At 48.2% G+C, this 21,575-nt stretch overlaps 1 protein-coding gene across 1 annotated transcript in view; it reads left to right on the top strand.

The window, feature by feature from the left end:
- The window catches only part of LOC137428884 (uncharacterized), a 116,855-nt gene that overhangs the window by 31,257 nt on the left and 64,023 nt on the right, over positions 1 to 21,575 (top strand). Inside the window, exon 2 of the mRNA XM_078781088.1 lies at positions 1,544 to 1,976. Within this exon, the coding sequence (XP_078637214.1) occupies positions 1,556 to 1,976 (421 nt within the window). The 5' untranslated portion in view covers positions 1,544 to 1,555. The remainder of the gene's footprint in view (positions 1 to 1,543; positions 1,977 to 21,575) is intronic.

Here is a 21,575-nt window from a genome sequence, read left to right as displayed (position 1 = left end):
ATGCGCAAGTGGTCTAACAGGCCGATGGTCTCCCACGATCTCTTCTCCCAGTCCACCAGATTATCACAGACACCGACCAATTCATGACAAACGAGATAGGATCCACGCCTAACTAACGAGACCACCCGCAGCTCTCTAGGCCTTCTGGTTGCTTCACACGAACCCGACAAAGAACGTCTTCGTTTTAATAAATGAGAATATCCAGCCGATTGGGTTCATGACGGCATGGCACACAAAACTACTCATATCTTTGGAGAACCGTGCGCGAACGTCGATACCAATGGCGACCCTCACAGACCCGTATTCCCCGAGATAGCGCGCCGTCCCGGCAACAACAGGCGTGCGATGTTGTAGGTACCGTTGGAAATTTGAAAAAAACAAAAAAAAATTGTTGACGCGCAGGGTCAAAATGGATGCGCTCGCTGACCAGAGACTGGAAATATATTTTTCTCGGCCTTAGCGCATGCAGACAAACAAACAAACAAAAACTTTCTTTTATATATATAGATTAAATTTATGCTATTATCATTGGTTTTGTTGGTCGAAGCGGCCTTGGAAAAACATCACATTAAAGCTATCTTAACACTGATATACACCTCAATACGCTTCCCCATTGGCGGCAATGGTGAGGAAAACACCTTTAGGGGGGAAAAAAACCCTTGGGAATGGGGGGGGGGGCAAATGAATGTTTTACAACCTTCATTGTGTGACCATTAGTCCTGTCAAGTTTGGTTGAGATTCGATACGTGACGACGGAATGTATCGCGGTCAAAAATCATCACAGACAGACCCCAAATTGCGTATTTTAGTATGATAATTAAAATAAATGCATTTCCCCATTTGTATTTGACGTGCTTGGATATACCTGGTCGTGCCACATCGTCTTATCCACATTCCTACCCTCATTCTTCAAATAAAATTGCATCGTTTTCGCGGATAAAATTGGTTTGATGTTGAAGTGGCGCAGCATAATGGGCCAAATGGTCTCCTCCAGTTTACTCTGGGTTTATATTTCTCTGTATATTAAAACTCGCATTCATTAGATCCTGATTGGTAATAAAACTTACAAAATGGGACACGGTGGGTGAACAAACTGGATACAAAACCCCGTATTTATTGGATAATAATTGATTGGATTGTCCATGGAAAAACTCACAAAAATTCCAAACAGAGTAAGGAAAACTAGCATTCTGAGTATTGCGCTGCAATACATGTCCCCTACCGGCAGTCTGTCGTCCGGAAAACTGTTGGGGAAATTACCAAAGTTCAAAGTGCCATAACTTTGTCAAAAATGATTGAAACGTTGTGAAGTTTGAACTTGATCTGTAACTTATCATGAGGAAACCATGTACCAAGTTTGAAAGCGTTAGCATTAAGAGTGAAGAAAAAAAGTCTGGAAAACTGTTCTTTGCGTAACGGACTGACAGACGAACAGATGGAGGGACGGAGTGCAAACCTATAGTCCCCTCCGGTGTACACCAGCAGGGGAATAATAACATGTATAACTTTTCTGTGATTAACATGAGCATTGTATCCTTGGCAGGTCATCAGTGAAATGGAGAGCTTCTTGAAATGGCTCCAATCACAAGGCCTGAGAGCAGAAACAGCCCAAGCAGTGATCGATAAGCTTGGAATTGAGGATCAGAAGGTTATTCGAGCTTGTACTGAGTCGGATTCATTGCGGGAGGAGCTCCTCGCTCTCTCCAAAGATAAATTTCAATTTGCAATGTATGCTGACTTCTGTAAATTTATGAATTCTTTTTTAAAGCCGCAAGATATCCAGATTGCAGGGTCTTCTCTGTTGGGAAGTATTTTCGTCAACTTGGATAATGTTATTCTGGAACTTTCCAGTTTCTGCCAAAACTTTATCAGATTCCAAAATGTAAAGCTGGAAAATTTTCCTTGTGTCTCTGGAATGGGGTTCAGTGATGTCTGCAGCCTCCGCTCTCAGGATGATGGATTAAGACCCACGTCTGGTATGTGACTTTTTTTACATGTCATCAAATATCTTGATCTTCTACCATTACTTTTTTTTAAATTCTTTCAACTTTTATAATCTCTTTTGATGCAGTTTTGTATTGTCTAATATGAATGGATTTTTGATGTATGGTACAAAGTCAATTTTTAGCTCACCTGGAATATGTTTCCGGGGAGCATATGGGATGGCGCATCTTCATTCCGTCCATAAACACTTGCAACTTCTTCTCCGAAACTGCTGATCAGATTGTGACCAAACTTGGTTAAAATTATATTTTGTGTGACGGAACTTAAGTTTGTTCACGGCATTAAAAAAAATTGGGGTCTCGAAGGTCTACCGGGGGTTAAAGTAGGTCGAGGTTTGACCCAACCCAGCCCCCCAAAGTGGAACTACCGGGGGGTCAAAGGTAAGGGGAGGTGGGGAATCAACTTGGCTTCAGGTTTGATCCCCCAAAATATATATCTTCTGAAATTGCTCGCCTTATGAGAGAACAAGGTGATGGACCAAAAAATGTTGTTGTGGATGTTCAAAAATATACTTCAAAATCAACAATTAGACTTAAAAATAATTATAAAGTTGATTTCATTTTTGATAATTAATTTTGAGAGTTATTGGGTTTCTCCTCAAAAAGGTTGCAATTAGCAGGACGTTTTACAGTGATAATGTAATTCAAATATCGTCAGGTATAAATTCGGTGTTGATTCACTGTGATTTGATTGATGGTGCAACAAATAAATACGATGGTTATTGTGAGGAAATATGAGTTGAGAAAATATAAAATAATTACGAAAGACGGGGATGGGATGTTCCTTTCACCGTATTATAAGGGTGGAGGTATGTTTCTTTGTCGAGGATACTATAAACCTAAGAGACAGCTGGGACATCAATTTAGAAATAAAGGAGATGGGATAATTGATACTCTAATGGGTATTGGTTCTTAAACATAAAGACCGAATTGGTTCAACCGCTTCTGCGTGGGAAATGTAGCAGGTGCTATAAAGAGCATAAAAGACGCTCAAAAGGAGTCTAACAAATTACAAGCAATCAAAGAAATTAAGAAAGGCAAAACTCAACTATCTCCACAAGAACGGTAAAAAATAATTCAAATACTTGGGTCGGTGTTTCAAAAGTTTTAACAACTTTTTTTGACGAAATAAATACAAGTGTGGAAGCAATTGATGGTATCTATGATTTGGATGATACGATTATCATCTCAAACTCTACTAAAAAGAAAGACGATTTCAAGGTAAATGCTATAACAGAAACAGACTGGAATTCAAACGGAACAAAAAGTTTTGAAATAAATAATCAGCAAGCTTTCTTCAATCTGGCTGATAGTTTCTTGTTGTGTAAATTTAAATTCACTAAGGCTGTGAATAATACTAATGCTACACTTGTAAATGATTTCTTCTGGAAAATGTTTGATAGTGTTCATTTGTCTTTTGGTTGAAGCAGTTGATTATGTTTGCTGCATCTGAAATGATGAAATTTACACAATATTCATTTTGTCGGGGAGGGGAGGGGAGGGCAAGAGAGGCAGGAGAGAGGGAGTGGGGAGAGTGGAAGGGGGAGGGATGCGAGAGGTGAGGGAAGAGGGAGGGGAAAGATATACTACATAGATGCCTCTTCTGCGAGGACTTTGACAGGCTCCTCCATTTTGGCAGAGGGGGGATGAGAAGGAGAAAAAATTTATCCGTGCAAAGAGTGCTTTAACCTCAGTGTTTCCCAGGTAAAAAAGGAAATTGTAATGCCATCTGCCGCCATCACCAGGTGGCGCTACATGGTGCACATTTACATGGAGAATTTATGCCCCTTTTCCGGTCCCCCATCCCCCGCTTGAAGCCGCGGCCACATAGGCTATGTTACCCCCCCAGACATTTTGTATTTGTACCCCGAGTAAAGTAAAAAAGCATTTATAGCTGGAGTACCCGGCGTTGCTCAAGCGAAAAAGAAACATTGACATTGTAGCGGTTACCGCTGGATGTACATAATCGCCTTGCACCGGCCAGAACACGGCCAGACGCGCCTCTCCCGGGCACGCCCGCTCTCGCCTTTCCAGGGCTCGCCCAGAGCGTCCGGGCATGCCCGCTATCGCCTTTCCAGGGCTCGCCCAGAGCGTCCGGGCATGCCCGCTCTCGCCTTTCCAGGGCTCGCCCAGAGCGTCCGGGCATGCCCGCTATCGCCTTTCCAAGGCTCGCCCAGAGCGTCCGGGCATGCCCGCTATCGCCTTTCCAGGGCACGCCCAGAGCGTCCGGGCATGCCCGCTATCGCCTTTCCAGGGCTCGCCCAGAGCGTCCGGGCATGCCCGCTATCGCCTTTCCAGTGCTCGCCCAGAGCACCCGGGCACGCCCAGCCTCGACTTGCCAGGCCGCAGCCAAACACGCCCGGGCAGGTCCAGACTCGCCTTTCCAAGGCTCGCCCTTGATACCCGGGCATGCCCGGTATAGCTTTTGCCGGGCAAACTTCCCGACATAAATGTGTATATATATTGTTGCCCGAAAAACGGGCTTGTCAGAATACCTGAGCTGTTTTGTTTCAATAAAGCAACTCGGACGAATTCCGTCTTTGGTCGCGTCAATTCTTTTGACTCGCGTTGGAGCGCAGTTCCTTCAACATCTTTGAAATGAGGGTTAATATAATAGAAAAGCAATTACAACCAAATCATTATCCATCACAAATGTCAAATCATAATTTTACCTTTTTGCTGAATATATGCTGGTGAATATGCCGTTCATCACGTTTCTGAGTTAAGTATGATGACGGCCAGGAAGAAGAAGAACCCTTAACTTCGTACACTTCTGGAATTGTTTGATTTATTTGTGTTCAAATAATGGTGAATGGTTTTGTATTTATTTGTGTGAATGTGCACTTGTGTATAATTTTCACTGTCATTAATCAAAAAGGCTTCGGCATTATATAGCGATTTTTATTTTTATTTTTGTTTTTGAAAATCCAAAAAAACGAACTTAAAAATATATATATTTATATATATATATTGCCTAAAACACTCCTAGGCACTCACTGATGAACCTCTGAAAGTTTGACGAAGATCCGTTCAGCCATCTTTGCGAAAAATGGCGACACACACACACACACACACACACACACACACCCACACACACACCAACGGCTCTCTTATATAGTAGATATGTCAACGTGAACAAACGCAGACCTCGGTTATAGTCAAAGAAAGTCAATCTATAACGATGAAACAAAAACAGAAAATAATTTATCATAGCAGATCCCCTTAAGGGCATATTTGGATGTTGTGATTGTGAGAAAGTTCTGTTTGGACTTAAAATTAGATTTCAACGACAAAGGAATGATAATGTAAATAGCTTTTTGGTGTTGCCAATGCTTTCGGTGACAATAATAAATTTGTTATTCTTCAGATGTGTTGGTATATTATCAAATATACTCCCACACACGAGATCTAGGCATGTGGGAGTATCAAATATACTCTCACATGCCAAGATACACCCACACACCAGATTAGAAGTTGGGACTTCGCTTATTTTTCAAGATATTCCGCTCACAAGGTTCAGACATTCATGGCGGCAGCCATCTTGGATTTTGACGTGGCGACCCAATTTTCAATAGCGTTCTTCCTTATGCCTAGATACACCCACACACCAGATTAGAAGTTGGTACTTCGCTTATTTTTCAAGATATTTTGCTCACGGTTCAGACATATATATGGTGGCGGCCATCTTGGATTTTGACGTGGCGACCCAATTTTCAAAAGCGTTCTTTCTTATGCCTAGATACACCCACACACCAGATTATAAGTTGGTACTTCGCTTATTTTTCAAGATATTCATCTCACAAGGTTCAGACATGCATGGCGGCAGCCATCTTGGATTTTGACGTGGCGACCCAATTTTCAATAGCTTTCTTCCTTATCCCTAGATACACCCACACACCAGATTATAAGTAGATACTTCACTTATTTTTCAAGATATTTCGCTCACAAGGTTCAGACATATATATGGTGGTGGCCATCTTGGAATTTGACGTGGCGACCCAATTTTCAATAGCGTTCTTCCTCATGCCGAGATACACCCACACACCAAATTCGAATGCGGTCCTTCGCGCACACACACACGGACTGACTGACGGACACACGGACGGAGGGGAAAACCATAGTCCCCCTTTCGCTCCACGGTGCGACGGGGGACAACAAACGCAGACCTCGGTTATAGTCAAAGAAAGTCAATCTATAACGATGAAACAAAAACAGAAATAATTTGTCATAGCAGATCCCCTTAAGGGCATATTTGGATGTTGTGATTGTGAGAAAGTTCTGTTTGGACTTAAAATTAGATTTCAACTACAAAGGAATGATAATGTAAATAGCTTTTTGGTGTTGCCAATGCTTTCGGTGACAATAATAAATTTGTTATTCTTCAGATGTGTTGGTATATTATCAAATATACTCCCACACACCAGATCTTGGCATGTGGGAGTATCAAATATACTCTCACATGCCAAGATACACCCACACACCAGATTAGAAGTTGGGACTTCGCTTATTTTTAAAGATATTCCGCTCACAAGGTTCAGACATACATGGCGGCAGCCATCTTGGATTTGGATGTGGCGACCCAATTTTCAATAGCGTTCTTCCTTATGCCTAGATACACCCACACACCAGATTAGAAGTTGGTACTTCGCTTATTTTTCAAGATATTTTGCTCACGGTTCAGACATATATATGGTGGCGGCCATCTTGGATTTTGACGTGGCGACCCAATTTTCAAAAGCGTTCTTCCTTATGCCTAGATACACCCACACACCAGATTATAAGTTGGTACTTCGCTTATTTTTCAAGATATTCCGCTCACAAGGTTCAGACATACATGGCGGCAGCCATCTTGGATTTTGACGTGGCGACCCAATTTTCAATAGCTTTCTTCCTTATCCCTAGATACACCCACACACCAGATTATAAGTAGATACTTCACTTATTTTTCAAGATATTTCGCTCACAAGGTTCAGACATATATATGGTGGTGGCCATCTTGGAATTTGACGTGGCGACCCAATTTTCAATGGCTTTCTTCCTCATGCCGAGATACACCCACACACCAAATTCGAATGCGGTCCTTCGCGCACACACACACGGACGGACTGACGGACACACGGACGGAGGGGAAAACCATAGTCCCCCTTTCGCTCCACGGTGCGATGGGGGACAACAAACGCAGACCTCGGTTATAGTCAAAGAAAGTCAATCTATAACGATGAAACAAAAACAGAAATAATTTGTCATAGCAGATCCCCTTAAGGGCATATTTGGATGTTGTGATTGTGAGAAAGTTCTGTTTGGACTTAAAATTAGATTTCAACTACAAAGGAATGATAATGTAAATAGCTTTTTGGTGTTGCCAATGCTTTCGGTGACAATAATAAATTTGTTATTCATGAGATGTGTTGGTATATTATCGAATATACTCCTAATCTTAAAACAGAAGAGACGTTGAATAAAAGACTTTACTCAAAGAAACCACGAAATGTATCATACCTTAAAATAAGATGCCAACACGTTAAACTGAACCAAATTACCTACACGTGGAATTTGGGTGTTCTGGAAGGAAAGCCATGATATGGCTCATGCTGGACGGAATCGATCCCGCAGGTGACTTCGGACTATCTGCCTGTCCTGCCTTGCAGTGGTGACTCTTGGCCTCCCTGATTGAGGTCGGTCATCTGCAGAGTTGTGGAGGGTGTCTCTGTCCACCAGGGCCGATATCGTCTGGTGTGAACAGCCAACGCGACGTGCCACCTCACGGTAGCTCAGTCCGCCTTGCAGCATGCCCAGGACACGCTGCCGTTGATCCCTTGACAATCGTGGCATGTTGATTGAAATGCCCATTTTGCACTGGCCTTTTTAAAGCCAATATCAAGACATCACGTGCAGCTCATTAAAATCATCCCGTACCCCTTGGCTAATCACTGACAGTCAAAACGGCTGTTCAACAGCTGTGCTATGAAGTGACCATTGAAGGTTCAAGTGACCATCCGTGACCGTTTTGTCTGACAGTGAGGACACAATTGTCCACAAATAAGTTCACACATTTACTACACGCAGTGTTATTGTTGATATTTAAAGGTTTCAAAGGTGGTAAGTTTCTTTTGCGTTTCAGTATATATATATATATATGAATGAATGAATGATCGTTTTTAAGGCCATTTTCCCCGCTAGAGCGGGGGTTAGCCTTGCGGGCCCCATGACAATCATGGTTCCCTGTTTGAGGCAATGTTTTTATGGCCGGATGCCCTTCCTGATGCCAACTCTTAGTCGCCTCTTATGATTCGCAGGGATACGGTGTACCTATTCTAAACCGGGGTACACACACACACACATATATATATATATATATATTGTTACAGACGCGGATTAAAGATGTTATTTTACCGAGCGGTTTGGTATTACCGCGTCCGAACCGTTACTCCCCGCTTAGAACCCGATTTCACCCAAACGTTGGCCGGATCGCACCGCAGCTAGTCAATAGGGAAAAGACAAAGGCGACACGGATGTGAAGAAGAAGAAGGAATAAAACGAGAAGACGTACAGACGAGTAATGGGATTTATTATTTACACAAGCAAAAAGGAGCAATCAAGGTTTATTTACAACACATAAGACGCAGGTGACACAGTGCAAATACTAGCTTATCTACAGACTTAACTTATTCCCAGGACAGAACAAACAGAACAAACTCACGTCCACAAGAAAGGTGGAAAGGCAGGAGGTGGATGGCTGGAGGGAGAGGGAGGTCCAAGGGGGTCCCGCAGCACAACCGGCGCGTTTAGCAGCCGCCGTTCAGGCCCCACGCTGCTGTTTTGGCTGCTGTGGACGTCGCGTGCTTTGCCAGGCCTCGTCGGACGCGTCTGGTCCAAACCCTCCACTCGTTCTTGGTCCACTCACTCTTTACCACCGACTCCTCACCGCAACCAACGCAACCAACTGACCACCACCACCGACTCCTCACCGCAACCAACACAACCAACTGACCACCGACTCCACTGCCTGACTCCTCACGACTCTCTTGGTGACCAAATCACTTGCTTCCTGCGTGCGCGCCTTTTATAACGCCTCCGGCGATTAAGCCGCCGGCCTTCAGGACACGCCCATCGGTGTGCTCACCTCGGCCCTGGTTGGTCACGCGACCCTCTGGCTCCGCCCTTGATGACGACGGGCGGGCACGCCTTTCTTCTCCGATTCGAGCACATGTTCAATGGCGGTTATTGGAGGGGAGGTAATTCGGCAATCGAGGCCCGGCAATGACGGAAGGGGATGTAAAAGGAAATGGAGATTTTGGGGATGGGAAGGAAAGGGGATCTATTCTCTTTCACTGGTGCAATGGAGTACTTTAATTAATGGGAGACACAGCCTTACTCTAAAACACAGAATAAGAGATAACTATCAACAGGGGTATTCTATTATTTGGCTGATGTGTATGCTTGTGGACTAATTATGGGATGCCCTTTCACCTTTACACAGCTCCGGAGGTAGGGGGGCGCAGAATAAACAATAATAATAATAGTACAGCACACAATCAAAAAATATACAGTCCTCATCTCCGCAACACTGCACCCTCCTCCTCTTAGGCACGTCCCGGGCCTACAACATTTACTTTTAGTGTGACACGTAGGTGTAGTTCCCTCTACTTTTAACCTGACCCTGAGTGCGACAGTTTTAAAACATAAATAAATGTGTCCCGCTGCTCCATTGCACCCTGCCTAACAGACTTACGCCCACAGTTAACCGAATTGCGGAATGGTCTTCAAACTATACACTGACGGTGGGAAGCATTATTTACAATGACGCTATTTTTATTTACAAAACTAACCCAGGACCTGTGATTGTTCTTTCTGGGGGGGGGGGGGGGACAGTCTGCTCTGCATCAATGCACCATTAAAGCACCCAAAAACGCACCAAAGCACCCTCAAGCACCAATCGGTGCAGTCACCATTGTTCATCAATAAAAATAAACCAACAACCCCTAACCCTGCAGGTGTCTCTTGCTCTTCGGCTCCCTCTGCTGGTTATTATTATTTTCCTGGTGTTGTCATCTTCCCTTGCTGGCGGCCTATTTGCAATAAAAGAATGCACCTAACGTGTCCGTTTTTATTTTATTTATGGCCCACAGGGGCCGACTACGTGTGGTTCACCTGTGGGGCATCGGTGCCCTGTGGCCAAGGTCCGCCAGCAAGATTTCGGGCCCTCATGGCCGGTGCCAGCAGAGGGGCCATGCCCCAACCCATGGGGTCCATAGGTGGTGCTCGGCCACAGACATGTGGTCCATAATGTGGTGCATCGATGCAGACAGCTGGTTCTGGGAATTCCGGGCGCACAATGGCCGACCCACGCACGCTCCCCTCGGCACACAATGGCACACAGGTCATGTGGGAGACAAAAGGGGAAAGACAATTGAGCAAGGGGTAAGGTCACAAGGGTACACATCAATAAGGCAATGCAAGGCGAAATGCGTACGGAGGGCGAAGTGAGAAAGCTCGTCCCTACCGTACGTCACCCCCCTGTCACCTACCCTACCCTTGCCCTTACCCCATATGTACAAAAATCTACACATTTACAAATTCGTCACTACTGTCACGTCTTCCCCATATTTCCCCTATACCAAATTCGTCTCCACAATCCCTCTACTTCAAAATTTGCCATCACCAAATTCATCATCAATCCTCATAAGGAGGCAGAGATGGAACATCAAAGCACAATGTCACACCCACGTCATGATGCGTCTCACAATCCAAACATTTGCATCATAAAAAATAATCAAACCATGGCATGGTGTGGAGTACCTGTCACCTCAGGTGAGTGGATGCAGATGGTGCGAGGAGATCCTTCATTCTAACTACTTTCTAAATGACATTAACACACTTTACACTACCCGGGGTCTCTCCCTGCCAATCCATTGGCCAGCTTACACTATGGGTTCTAAAAACCAATTCCCATTGACCAAACTGTGGTGCTTCTCAATTTGGGGTCTCACTCCCCCGATTCATCTCCCGGTGCCCTCGCACAATTTCTGGGCTGCGACGTGTAGCTCTCCCAGCAGGTCTACCCACCTGCACACCTCCACCACTGTAGTTGCCACCCGAGCTTACCTAGCTCCTCACCCTAACCTAACTAACGGGGGAAGGCCCTCTCCTGGCTCTGTCACCCCTTGGTGCCCTCTGGCACTGGGCTACCCGGGTCCGTCCTCCGGATCCTCGGGCCCCATCCACAACTACCGGCTCCCAGAGCCCACCTGCGGCCTCACCTGGCCGACATCCTCACAGTGGTGGAGTGCCCAAACCAACTACACACACTAACAGGCTACACGCCCAGCCATTTCCACAACACTAATGCACCCATCCAAAGACCATTCTTTCACTCGCACCACAGATGCCAATATTCAACCACAATTTACCTGTACCCTCTACCTAACACTTACACTACCCGCCCCGGGTATCAGTGATGGGGGTCCACTCTTCCCCCATTCACACCTTCGCACCATCCACTCCACTCCACAATTTCCACCATACTCACTCCACGACCATCCATTCCAATACTCCATACCATTTATTCCATACCCTGTTCTTCATTCACCTGTCGTTGCACACCTGTGCAATCCTACCTGGTGCCACCTGCACCCTCCTCCTCTTCCTGGACCAGTTGGTCAACACAACACACAATCACCACTACTCCCTCATACACTGCTCCACACACCTGTTCAGTTGCACACCTGTGCAATCACACCTGTTCAATCCTCACACACACGGCATCATCTCAGCTAACTACTCCCCTCTGAAACTTGCGCTTCCCAGTCGTCCCTTTAAACTATTGCGCTCCCACGTCATTATTATCCACACTAATCTACCTGCGTCCCCACTACAGGTATCAGTCACTAACTAACCTTAACGTCACCTAATGTCATCTTCGCTAGATCCCTATCAATATAACCTAACCCACCCGGGCTAGTTTTCACTGCCATCACCCCATAAACTATAGCGCATTTGCCCCATTATCAATTTGGCACACCAAATTTCAGCCAATTCAAAAATTTGCCATCACTCTACCATCATTAATTTTTGCTTTTTTCTAATTTCGGGGCCAAAACACTATCCTCATCACCCGTCTACTTATTACATCCTCTCGGTGCGCCAATTCCCTTCTAAAACTCGGCTTCGTACAGCCGAGCCATGAACGCGGGTTCTTTTGTGCCGGCGGCTGGATGCGTTCGGCACTCGGTGCAGGGACGGGGCCTTACCCGGGCCGAGATCCCACGCACCACCTCGGCGTGGAGCCATCCAATGTCCCGATCTCGACCTGCCGGCACGTCTCAATAGAAAGTGGTCGCCATGACGATCCTTCCTATCGGGCTGCCCGCTCCGCCTAGTGGAGCCCGGACGCGGCCGTTCCAAGCGAGGCACAGCGGGGATCGCGTACGGCGGTTCTTTCGAAACCGCCGTGGTTCGGATCCCCGCTGGTCCTCGCGGCACGCGAAGCTGCCCGACGCGCACCGAGGGCCCGATTCGGCTATAAGTCGTTCTAACCTCTAACCTGGTTACCGTCGATGCCTCACCTGGATGCTTACGCGCATACGCTACCCCTTTCTTGCTCATACCTCCAGCTGTTCCCATGCTCCTCGTACCTTTCCTTACACACCTCGGTACACTCATTCCGCTCACCGACTTGGTCACACACCTGACCACCGAACACCTTGGCACACATTCGTCGCTCGCACACCTCACCAACACACCTCTTCGCGCCCCTTTCTCGGTCACCTCCTTTGTGACAATCACAGGTGTGCTCTCACCCGCACACCCAACCACGTGCCTCACTACCAATTCCAGCATGCATTCCCACTCACGCTCTACCATTCCAGGTGTGCATCCTTCCATTCCAGGTGTACATCCTCGCTCACCTGCCACAACCAACTCACGCTCCGTGTCACTCTCACTACTTTCACCTCCACTCTCGGTCGCGCACTCACCCTTACTCTCGACAGCGCACTCTTTCCTCATGCACCTGTCCATTACACACCTTTCTCGCGCACACTCTTGCGCACACTCTCCCGTTACACCCTCTGTAACACTCACCACAGGCGTACACTTTCTTGTTACATCCTCTGTAACACTCACCACACCACGCTTCCATGTACCCCCTCGCACACGCGCTTCGACCAACTCGCTCTTGACGGCACACTCACTCCTTGGCGTGCACTTTTTCCTCACACACCCCATGGTCGGACATTCTCGCACACCTCTTTTTTCGCACACCAGACCTGTCGCACACTTCACCGACGGCCTCTCACGAACACCGGGATCCAAACCAATCCCCAAGCCGACTGAAGCTTTCCTCACATCATATACATTGCCACTCACCTCCGTACCTCGTCTCCGCACCTCCTTTGCCACCTGCAAACTCTTTATTTGGTTAGTGAGCATCACATTATGAGTTGAGCACCGACCTTGCACATATTCCATCACCTCCTCCTGGATTTCTCTTTTAGTTTCTGTCCGTCCCTTCTTAATTTCACTCACCTCTTCTTCCACTTCCTCTAATTTTCGCTTCACCTCTTTTATCTCCCTGTGCGCCCCCTCTATCTCTTCCTCTAACGCCACTTTAACCGTTTCTATGTGCGTCCTCACCTCTCGGTCCTTCGTCTCTATTACTTCTGTCACCTCTTCCAACTTCTTCGTCAACCCCTCATGTACCATCTGACATTCCTTCTGTGTCGCTATTAATTCATTTTTTATGTCCTTTTGTGTCGCTTTTAACCCCCCGATTATTGCAGTGTTCTTTTCCACTTGGTCCGCTAGTTCCCTTTGTCTGACTGTCACCTGTTCTACTCCCTTCGTCAGATCCTCTATGCCCCCCCTGTAACCTAGCCGTATTATTCCTCACTTCTTTCTCCATACGCTTCTCACCTCGCTTTACCTCCTCGCGTAGCCCCGGAACCTCCTCACCCACACCTCGTCGTATCTCCTCCTTCATCTCCTCCCTTTCTTTTGTAGATGCCGCCCTCATCTGTCCCAATTCATCCCTCTGAGCATCCAGTTTGGTTTCTACCCCGATTTTTACCTCCTCTATCTGCTCTCCCATTTGTTTAATTTCTCTGGCGGATTGCTCCCCTATCTCCCACAATTTGTCCTCCATCCTATTTTCTAGCCCCATTAACCCATTTTTCATCCCCTCTATCTGATTCTCCTGGGCAGCCATTCTATTTTCCACCCCCGTTAACCCATGTTTCACCTCTTTTATCCCGTTGTCTAACGCCTCACCGGTACCCCTCACTTCGTCCCTCATTACCCACAATTGCTCACCCTGAGCATCCATCCGGTTCCCCATTACCCCCATTTGGTTTCCCATTACCCCCATTTGGCCCTCCAATCGCTCACCCAATCGCTCACTATCAGCCCTCATTTGCTCACTATTAGCCCTCATATCGTCCTTCTGCAGGTTGAGGGACGCCTGCATTTGTACCATAAATTGCTCCATGAGGGCCTGCATTTGCGCCATCCCTCCCACTTGTGCAGCGGGTGCGGCCGCCGTAGCAATGTGCGAGGCGCAATTTTGCGCGCCCGCAACCTCGTGCGTGAGGACGCCATTTTGCGTGCCTGATACTCCCTCAACCGCCTCCTCATTGCTCCCCTCCATTTGATCCTGGGTTACTCCTAACCCCTCTATCTCTCCCACCGGCATCCCGTCGCCTTGACCAGCCATGGCGTGATTTCAAAATTCGGGTTTTGTAAAACAAAACAAATTTCGGCCGCTCCAAATTTTGACCAAATTTTTTTTTTTTAGATGTTTAAAAAATTTGGTTCGGGCCCCGAATCTCACTCCCAGACACCAATTGTTACTGACGCGGATTAAAGATGTTATTTTACCAAGCGGTTTGGTATTACCGCGTCCGAACCGTTACTCCCCGCTTAGAACCCGATTTCACCCAAACGTTGGCCGGATCGCACCGCAGCTAGTCAATAGGGAAAAGACAAAGGCGACACGGATGTGAAGAAGAAGAAGGAATAAAACGAGAAGACGTACAGACGAGTAATGGGATTTATTATTTACACAAGCAAAAAGGAGCAATCAAGGTTTATTTACAACACATAAGACGCAGGTGACACAGTGCAAATACTAGCTTATCTACAGACTTAACTTATTCCCAGGACAGAACAAACTCACGTCCACAAGAAGGGTGGAAAGGCAGGAGGTGGATGGCTGGAGGGAGAGGGAGGTCCAAGGGGGTCCCGCAGCACAACCGGCGCGTTTAGCAGCCGCCGTTCAGGCCCCACGCTGCTGTTTTGGCTGCTGTGGACGTCGCGTGCTTTGCCAGGCCTCGTCGGACGCGTCTGGTCCAAACCCTCCACTCGTTCTTGCTCCACTCACTCTTTACCACCGACTCCTCACCGCAACCAACGCAACCAACTGACCACCACCACCGACTCCTCACCGCAACCAACACAACCAACTGACCACCGACTCCACTGCCTGACTCCTCACGACTCTCTTGGCGACCAACTCACTTGCTTCCTGCGTGCGCGCCTTTTATAACGCCTCCGGCGATTAAGCCGCCGGCCTTCAGGACACGCCCATCGGTGTGCTCACCTCGGCCCTGGTTGGTCACGCGACCCTCTGGCTCCGCCCTTGATGACGACGGGCGGGCACGCCTTTCTTCTCCGATTCGAGCACATGTTCAATGGCGGTTATTGGAGGGGAGGTAATTCGGCAATCAAGGCCCGGCAATGATGGAAGGGGATGTAAAAGGAAATGGAGATTTTGGGGATGGGAAGGAAAGGGGATCTATTCTCTTTCACTGGTGCAATGGAGTACTTTAATTAATGGGAGACACAGCCTTACTCTAAAACACAGAATAAGAGATAACTATCAACAGGGGTATTCTATTATTTGGCTGATGTGTATGCTTGTGGACTAATTATGGGATGCCCTTTCACCTTTACACAGCTCCGGAGGTAGGGGGGCGCAGAATAAACAATAATAATAATAGTACAGCACACAATCAAAAAATATACAGTCCTCATCTCCGCAACAATATATATTGTAACGATTTTGAGAAGTGTGTAACGAATTTGAGAAGTGTGTAACGAATTTGAGAAGTGTAACGGTTTTTGAGAAGTGTAACAATTTTGGAGGAAGTGTAATGAATGTGAAAACGTTACAATGGAAACGTTACAATGTGAACGTTACAAACGTACGGTACCACCCTGTAATGTAAATAATGGTCGCAGTCAGCGTCCTAGTTAATTGCATGAAATATACACGCAGGTCACGATATATCTTTTAAATAGTGTATTTCCTTATTCCATGTAGGCTAAGTATGTGTTTTCCCACTAGATTGACTTTGCATTGTATCAAACAAAATAAGCGTAGGCCCTTCCAATTTCCCCAAAACCTCCCTTCCAATTGCCTTCCGCATTTTGGCCGGTTTTCTTCAAACCACCATTGGCCACGAGGTAAGGTTGTGGAAGAAAGGCGTGTCTCCACCTCATCATAAGAGGAAAGGAGTGAACCAGCCCTAACAGCCAATCAACACCGCGGTGAGTGACCCGGTAGGCGTGCCCTCGGAGTCGGCGGCTTGATTTCGCTCGAGGTGATAAAAGCGACTGCAGGGGACTGCTTTGAGAGATGAGCTGGAGATGACCCTGGGAGAGGAGCAAAGAGGCTGCACCAAAGAGAGGCGGTGAGATGCGAAACGCTCCAAGCAAAAGAGGAGAGGTACTCGGCAAGGAGACCAGCTTTGGAGAGACGCGCTGAAAGGAGGGAGACGGCCCCACCCCAGAAGAGGAGCAGGTGTGCCGAACCAGTGCGTGCCGTCGACCACAGCGGATACACGACGAGGGTTTCCCGCCAAAACCGCGAGGAATTGCGAACGGCGGCCTCCCGACCTTGCCTCCATCTCAAGCCTACCTGCCTGCAATTATCCCCTGTGTAAGTGTGAACGTCCTGTCCTGCTCGTTTGTCTTGGGGCTAAGTAAAAATGAATAGTGTAAGTTAAGGATTCGCTGTGTTACTGCTTCTTCCATCCATTGCTTGTGTGTGTATAATAAAACCTGTTCTTCCTCTGTATTCTTCTTCTTCTTCTTTTTCATTCTCTTTCGGTCGCTTTAGAGATTTCCCGATTGAATATCTGTGGGGCGATCGGGTCAACGTCGGGTGGAATCGGGTTTTAATCGGGGAGGAACTGTTCGGACGCGGTTAAATACACCACCGCTCGGTCAATATAACATCTAAAAGCCGCGTCAGTAACAATATATATATATATATATATATATATATATATATATATATATATATATATATATATATATATATATATATATATATATATATATTGTTGCGGATATGGGAATTACATCCATCCATATCCGCTTGTAAATATTCCCCTATTTCCTCAATACTTCCCAACTATCCCCAATCCCCCATTCCCTAGTCCCATTTTCTGTAAACAACACTCTGTAGACCCGACCTTCCCCTATTTCCCCCATTAAATGTCGCATCCAGGTCCACCGCATCTCACGTAGACAACTATAGGACATCTTGCTCGTTATTCTTAGTCTATGTCAGTTAAGGACTCGTTTCCATTGATTCTGACTCTTCGTTGCACCAGAATGTGATTGTATGGCACCGTTAGGAAGTTTAGGACCTCCCAATACCTCCACGCAGCTCTTCCTCACGGTTCAGCAACAACAACAACAACAACAACGGCGGCGGCGCGGGGAGTGCGCGTCCTCACTCCGGCTTGGTTGGTGGGGGGTGTTGGGAGTGCACCAGGCCTTTCCAATGAGCCGCCATCGAGCATGTGCTCGACGGGGTTACCAAGTAGGGGCTCGCTGTCAGCTCCTCATCAAGGGCGGAGCCCGGTAACCCCCGCACCCAATAGAAGCGGCGGACCGGTCCCATCTGGGGCGGAGCCAACAAGCCGAGGGCGTTTGACTCCCCGCTGAGCATGCGCAGGACGAGGGAGGTGACGTCAGATGCGCGCTGAGCTTGGAGAGAGAAGGACGCCACCTCCGAGCGCTGTGACACCTCCCTGCATCTTTGGACTGGACCGTGCTTTATCCTGTCCCTGAGCCAAGGTGCACCTTGTGCTATCAACCGACCTGTCCTTCCCTGCCATCAATCCCTGTGTAAGTCAGTCTTGTTCCGTTTGTCTGTGGTCTGTCGGGGATAAGATAAGACTGTAACTAAGTGCCCATCTCTTCTGTGTCTTTACCTCATTACCTTGTAATCTACCCCTTTTCTCCACCACTAATTATATCCTCCTCCGGAGGTCTTGAGAACTGTACCCCTTGCGTTGTTTCATCTATCCCAGTCGTTGTGTCCTTTCCAATCATTGATTTAGCATAGCGCGATTTGGTCAACGTCGGGTGGAATCGGGTGAGTTGGGGAAGAATCGGGGGAACTGTTAGGTCGCGGCAATACCACCGCTCGGTAAATAACATCTAATCCGCGATCCGTAACAATTGGTGTCGAGGAGTGAGATACGGACCTGAAGCGCGCTTAACGCGCTCAAAATTACAAGCAGTTGGAAATTGTTTTGTTTGAAAGGAAAACCCGAATTTTGAAAGTCGCGCTATGGCAGATCAAGACGGCTGGGTTCCAGTAGAGGAGAGTGGGGTAGAATCGACCCAGGACCCCAGGGAAGAAGTGGGGAAAATGGTGGAGGAGAGTAAAGAAGGTGTGGTTGAGGGGGTATCAGACGCACAAAATGGCGGCCTCGCGCACGAGGCTTCAGACGCACAAAATGGCGCTCTCGCGCACGTGGTTGAGGGGGCAGCTGCGGCCGCACCCTTTGTACTACCAACGGTGGCCCAAATGCAAGACTTCATGGCGCAATTCGCCGAGATGCTGAGAATAAACGGGGAGAAATGGAGTAATAGAATGGAAGCCAAAATGGAACAATGGGGAAACCAAATTGAAGCAACAACGAACGGAATGAGGGCCGATATGGAGGAAAGGGAGCAGAGGGACAGAGACCGCAAGTTGGGCGAAAGGGTCCCAGGGGTGCACGAGGAGGTAACGCGGGTCGAAAAGCGCTGGTTGAGCGAAGCGGAGGAAAGCGCGGGTACAATGACAGGGGTAGAAATCGCGACCCGGGGTTTGGAAAAGCCGGCGACCGCTGAGGTAGAGGAGGGTGTTTTATTAAAGCCAGCGGTCGCCGAGGTTAATAAAGAAAAAGCAGTGCTGGGAATTAAAATTGAAGAGATGACGGAGGTAGCCCGGGAATTGCAGGGAGAAATGGATTATGTACAAAGTCCCTGCTCGCATCACGATGCTGTGCTTAACCCGAATGGAAGTTTTCAGGTTCGCGTGGAGAAAAGGATCCCCCAGGTGAGTCGTGCTGTATATTGTGCGGGTCGATTTTGCAGGAGGATGTTTGGCGACAAAAGAATTGTCGCGCGATTGGGATCGATATGGCACCCGGGCGTTGGTAAAGGGTCCCGTGTGAGTGGAAATGGCACGCGTGTGAGGAAAAAGTGTGCGTCGGCGAGTGGGTGTGTTATAAAGTGTGGGAGTGAAACCGAGTGCGAGCGAGAATGCACGTCGGGGTGTACGGAGTGTACGTGCGAGGGTGAGAGTGACCCGGAGAGTGAGCTGGTGGTGGAGCGGGTGCGAGAATGCACGCTTGTAATGGTAGAGGGTGTGCGAGGAAGCACACCTGGGTTGGTGGTAGCGCGAGTGTGGGAGAGCCCATCCGAGCGCGTTAGTGGGTGGATGCAAGAGTGCACGCCCATGGTGAGTGTTACGGAGGACGTAACGGAGGAGAGGTGTGGACTGAGGTGTGCGAGCGGCGAGTGTGCGCAAGAGTGTGCGCGAGAGGTGTGGTTTATAACAGGGAGTGCGTTGGTGGAATGTACGGACGGCGTTGGAACGCCGGGTTTTGTGAGGGTGAAAGGGGTAGCGTATGCGTGTGAGCATGCAAGTGAAGCATCGACGGTAACCGGGTTAGCGGTTAGGGCGACGGATAGCCGATGCGAGCGCTCGGGGCGCGGCGTGCTTTGTTGGATGCAGGGCCCGGCGCGGATCGAAGCTGCGTCGTTTCCCTTCGAAGCGTCGTTGCCGAATCGGGCTTGGCCCCGCCCCGCACGGTCGAGTCTGGGCCTTGGCGGGCGAGGCGACCGGTCCGGTTCAAGGGCGAGTGGGAGGAAGCGGAACGGTGCCCCCTCGTGGGGACGGGGTTCCGACCGGGGGAGATTGAGCCATCGGGCCCGGGACCGCAAGGTGCCGTGCCGAGATGGTGCGTGGAACCTCGGTCCAACCAAACCACCTCCCTTGAACCGAAAGCCGGACGGATTCAACCTGCAGGCGACCAAACCACCCAAATTCATTGCTCGGCTTTACGAACCGAGTTTAATGATGTCATGACGCACCGAGGCTCGGATATAGCGGACTGTGATGATGATGGTAGTGATTTGATACGAAATTTATAATAGTGGGTAGAATTGGCAGTAAATGGAAAATTTTTGAATTGGTTGGAATTTGGACGAGCAAAATTGATAGTGGGACCTCCCCGATGTGGTGGGATGGGCAATCCACCATCCCTCATGGCGAGTGGGGGGCAAATGCGCTATAGATTATGGGGTGTATGGCAGTGAAAACTAGCCCGGGTGGGTTAGGATATTGTGTGTAGGGATCTAGAAGAGATTGACATTAGGTAACGTTAAGGTTTAGCTAGTGACTGATACCTGTAGTGGGGACGCAGGTAGATTAGTATGGATGATAATGACGAGGGAGCGCAATAGTTTAAAGGGACGACTGGGAAGCGCAAGTTTCAGAGGGGAGTAGTTAGATGAGATGATGCTGTGTGAGAACTGGACAGGTGTGTGGAGCAGTGAGGGAGTAGTGAGTGTTTGGATCAGCGCGAATGCGCTTGGGGGAGAGAAGGGTGCAGGTGGCACCAGGTGTGAGTGCACAGGTGTGCACCAACAGGTGAATGGAATAAATGGTTGTGTGGAAGACATGGAGTGTGGAATAAGTGGAGTATTGGAACGGATGGTCGTGGAGTGAGTATGGTGGAAACGATGGAGTGGAGTGGGTGGTGCGAAGGTGTGAATGGGGGAAGAGTGGACCCCCATCACGAATACCCGGGGCGGGTAGTGTAAGTGTTAGGTAGAGGGTATAGGTAAATTGTGGTTGGATATTGGCATCTGTGGTGCGGGCGACAGAATGGTATTTGGATGGGTGCATTAGTGTTGTGGAAATGGCTGGGCGTGTAGCCTGTTAGTGTGTGTAGTTGGTTTGGGCACTCCACCACTGTGAGGATGTCGGCCAGGTGAGGCCGCAGGTGGGCTCTGGGAGCCGGTAGTTGTGGATGGGGCCCGAGGATCCGGAGGACGGACCCGGGTAGCCCAGTGCCAGAGGGCACCAAGGGGTGACAGAGCCAGGAGGGGCCTTCCCAAATTAGATAGGTTAGGTAAGGAGCAGGTAAGCTCGGGTGGCAACTACAGTGGTGGAGGTGTGCAGGTGGGTAGACCTGCTGGGAGAGCTACACGTCACAGCCCAGAAATTGTGCGAGGGCACCGGGAGATGAATCGGGCGAGTGAGACCCCAAATTGAGGAGCACC

The sequence above is a fragment of the Myxine glutinosa genome, chromosome 6 (assembly GCF_964187855.1).
Source record: "Myxine glutinosa chromosome 6, kmMyxGlut1.1, whole genome shotgun sequence".
Taxonomy (NCBI): domain Eukaryota; kingdom Metazoa; phylum Chordata; class Myxini; order Myxiniformes; family Myxinidae; genus Myxine; species Myxine glutinosa.
Note: the sequence above shows the minus strand (reverse complement) of the source record. Positions and strands in the feature narration are given on the sequence as shown.